The sequence below is a fragment of the Octopus bimaculoides genome, chromosome 5 (assembly GCF_001194135.2).
Source record: "Octopus bimaculoides isolate UCB-OBI-ISO-001 chromosome 5, ASM119413v2, whole genome shotgun sequence".
Taxonomy (NCBI): Eukaryota; Metazoa; Mollusca; class Cephalopoda; order Octopoda; family Octopodidae; genus Octopus; species Octopus bimaculoides.
In genome coordinates this window covers 17,873,257-17,876,950 of record NC_068985.1, presented here as the reverse complement: position 1 = coordinate 17,876,950, position 3,694 = coordinate 17,873,257, and the positions used below count along the sequence as shown (strand labels likewise).

General features: G+C 40.7%; 1 protein-coding gene across 2 annotated transcripts in view; it reads left to right on the top strand.

Moving 5' to 3' along the window:
* LOC106868587 (transcriptional adapter 3) overlaps positions 1 to 3,694 on the top strand; it is a 43,479-nt gene that overhangs the window by 25,372 nt on the left and 14,413 nt on the right. For both annotated transcript variants that reach the window (XM_052968163.1, XM_014913929.2), the window contains one exon: positions 476 to 613. In XM_052968163.1, coding sequence (XP_052824123.1) covers positions 476 to 613 — 138 coding nt within the window. The remainder of the gene's footprint in view (positions 1 to 475; positions 614 to 3,694) is intronic.

Below are 3,694 nucleotides of genomic sequence, written 5' to 3'. Positions count from 1 at the left end.
TATATATATATATATATACACACACACACACATATATATATATATATATATACATATATATGTATGTATGTATGTGGTTTCCTTGTCAATGTTGTCAATGTTTACCAGGTATCAAGTTGTGTCTCTTTACATAAAAACTTAACTTAGCCTTTCGAAAAATAGACATTGATAAAATCAGTACAGACTGAAATAAATACTGGGGTTGTTTGACCAAAACCCATGAAGGTTGGTACCCCAGCTTGGCTGCAGTCCAAAGTCTGAAACCAGTAAAAGAATAACTTGGTGTATTTCAGATATAATGTCTGCTTCTTCCTCATTGGAAAATTTAGCATTTATTACTTGATATTCTTCCTTTTAGACCAAATTCTAGACCTTTTTGATGTTTAAATATATATACAAGAATATATATGTGTATTTAGGAGTGTCTTTTTTTCTTTTCTTTTTTTTTTTTGCTTCATTTTTTTGTTTTCTCCAGGCTTCTGATGTGCCAGTCGTAAAACGAGGGAAAGGTGGCAGTGGAGCTGAAGATAAACCAAACAAAAAATTCAAAGACAGCAATGGAAAAGCTACTCATTGTAGTGGACCAGGAAGGCCAAAGAACAAAAATTCACAAGTTAGTAAATTTCCAATTAAATTTTAATTGTTCCAATTTTACACACAAATTTAAAATTATAAACAATTGCAGCGTGGAAGGTGTTTATAAGCCATTTAAAATAACACACAAAAGCCGTCAGATTCACTTCAACATTTAAATTTAATTTTGTTCACTGACAAAAGATGCAGCACAATTTTGTCAGTGAACAGGTCGCAGTCTCAAAGTGACGAAAATATTTTGACAAATTAAATTTAAATGTTGAAGTGAATCTGACGGCTTTTGTGTGTTATTTTAAATGGCTTATAAACACCTTCCACGCTGCAATTGTTTTCGTTCCAGCACACGATCTCAGATCAGGTCACTTGCTATGCAAGTACATCTCCGTAATTTAAAATTATATATTTCTTAGATCTGAAATACATCTGATGGATACTCTGGGATGCATCATCAGTGACGTTTGTGGGGTCTCATGGAGGGTTTCGAGTCTTTTAACATCAGACCCTTCACCCAGTTAATCTCCCTGCAGTTGATCAAGTCACAGCTTCAGTAATGGAATTTATGGCCCTCCTCTTTACTGCACCAGTAACTCCAACTCCATTCACATGATTTTAATTCACTGCAATAACATTGGTTTCACATTTTGGTGCAAAGCCTGAAAATTCGGTAGAGGAACTGAGTCAGTTACATCAACTGGTACTTATGTTATCGATCCCGAAAGGATGAAAGGCAAAGTCGGCCCCGAAGGAATTTGAACTCAGAATATAAAAACTGACAAAATGCCTCTAAGTATTTTGTCTGGCATGCTTACGATTCTGCCAACTTGCCACCTTAATTCGTTGCATTAATATTGTTCCTACTTTTTAAGAATGTATAAAATTTTGTTACGTGGACATTTTTCTAGTGGCTCTTTGGCTGGTTTATGGAAAAGAAACCACCACCAGAGCCTCTCGACCAGCCAGAGAGTAGGAAAGAGGTGGAAGGAGTTCAGGAAATTGTAACCTCTTGGTAAAGGGAGGATTTCTCTTTCCACATGAATGACAGAAGCAAATGTAAGAATTGTGATGCTACATGTTGGGAGACATGAACTATCTCTGTGTGAAAGATTGACAGCAGTGATGTAACTATGATCCATTGTTTATGTAATGTTAACCTACATGAAAGGCAAAGCACAAGCTGAGAAAGTCTTGTAGAAGTGAAGTGTTTATATTCATCATCATCATTGTTTAACATCCGCTTTCCATGCTAGCATGGGTTGGACAGTTTAACTGAGGACTGGCAAGCCAGGAGGCTGCACCAGGCTCCAATCTGATCTGGCAAGGTTTCTACAGCTGGATGCCCTTCCTAATGCCAACCACTCTGAGAGTGTAGTGGGTACTTTTTACGTGCCTCCAGCACAGGGGCCAGTCGGCAACACTGGCATCGACCACCATCGAATGGTGCTTTTTATATGCCACCTGCTTGGGAGCAGGCGGCACTGATATTGACCATGCTTGAATGGTACTTTTTATGTGTCAGCCAGGTGGCACTAGCATCAGCCACGCTCAAGTGGTGCTTTTTACATGCTACTGGCACGGGTGCCAGTCAGGCAGAACTGACATCAGCCACGGCTATGATTTCACTTGACTCAACAGGTCTTCTCGAGCTCAGCATATTTGCCTGACAAGTGAAGGATACTTTCATATGCAACACTGGCATCAGCTACGGCTACGATCTCACCTGGCTTGCCGGGTTTTCTCAAGCATAGCATATATCCAAAGGTCTTGGTTGCTTTTCATTGCCTCTGTGAGACCCAACGTTTGAAGGTGGTTCTTCACCACCTCACACCATGTCTTCCTGGGTCTACCTCTTCCACAGATTCCCTCCACTGTTAGGGTGTGACACTTAACACAGCTGTCCTCACCCATACACAACACATGACCATACCAGCGCAGTCGTCTTTCTTGCACACCACATCTGATGCTTCTTATGCCCAACTTTTCTCTCAGGGCGCTTACACTCTCTCATGTATGTACACTGACATTACACATCCAACAGGGCATACTAGCTTTATTTCTTTCTCAGCAGTCACAGCCCATATTTCACTGCCATGTAGCATGGTTGTTCGCACACGTGCATCTTACAGTCTACCTTTCACTCTGAGCAAGAAGCCCCTTGTTACCAGCAAAGGTAGGAGCTCTCTGAACTTTGCCCAGGCTTTTTCTTATTCTTGCAACTACACTCTCAGAGCATCCACCCCACTACTGCCTTGGTCACCTAGGTAACGGAAACTATCAACTACTTCTAGTTTTTCCCCCTGGCATGTGATGGAATCAATAAACACCTTCAGTGTTTATTGCCCCTGTGCATCTGCCACGTGCAAAAACCTATCTTCCCAGTTAACCTTCCTTTGATATTGCTGCATGTCCATAGCTTACACTGGGTACATCTTATGGAGTTTCTACCTATGCCTTTTCTGCAGACCAAGCAGGGCCATCTACCTGAAAGGACTTGTGATTTGTCTGTCTTCCAACTTACCAAGACTTGATTTTTGCTAGATTGACTCAAAGGCTCTTCAATTCTAGACCTTGCTTCCACACCTGAAACTTCTCTAGTTCTGATAGTGATATAGCTATTAGGGCAAGGTCATCAGCATACAGGAGCTCCCAGGGGCAGCCCGTCCTGAATTCCTCTGTTATTGTCTGGAGGACTATGATGAATAAGAGGGAGCTGAGGACTGATCCTGTTGTCAATCTCTCATACACAGGTAATTCATGTCTCCCAACATGTAGCATCACAATTCTTACATTTGCTTCTGTCATTTATGTGGAAAGAGAAATCTTCCCTTTACCAAGAGGTTACGATTCCCTGAACTCCTTCCACTGCCTTCCTACACACTGGCTGGTCAAGACGTTCTAGTGGTGATTTCTTTTCCATAAACCAGCCACTAGAAAAATGTTCTCGTAACAAAATTTTATATATTTTTTCAAAAAAAAGGAGCGCTGGCAGAATCATTATTGCATTGAGAAATTTGCTTAGTAACATTTCTTCCCGCTTTACATTCTGAGTTCTACCATGGTCAACTTCAGTTTTCATCCTTTCTGGGTCAATAAAATAAAGTAC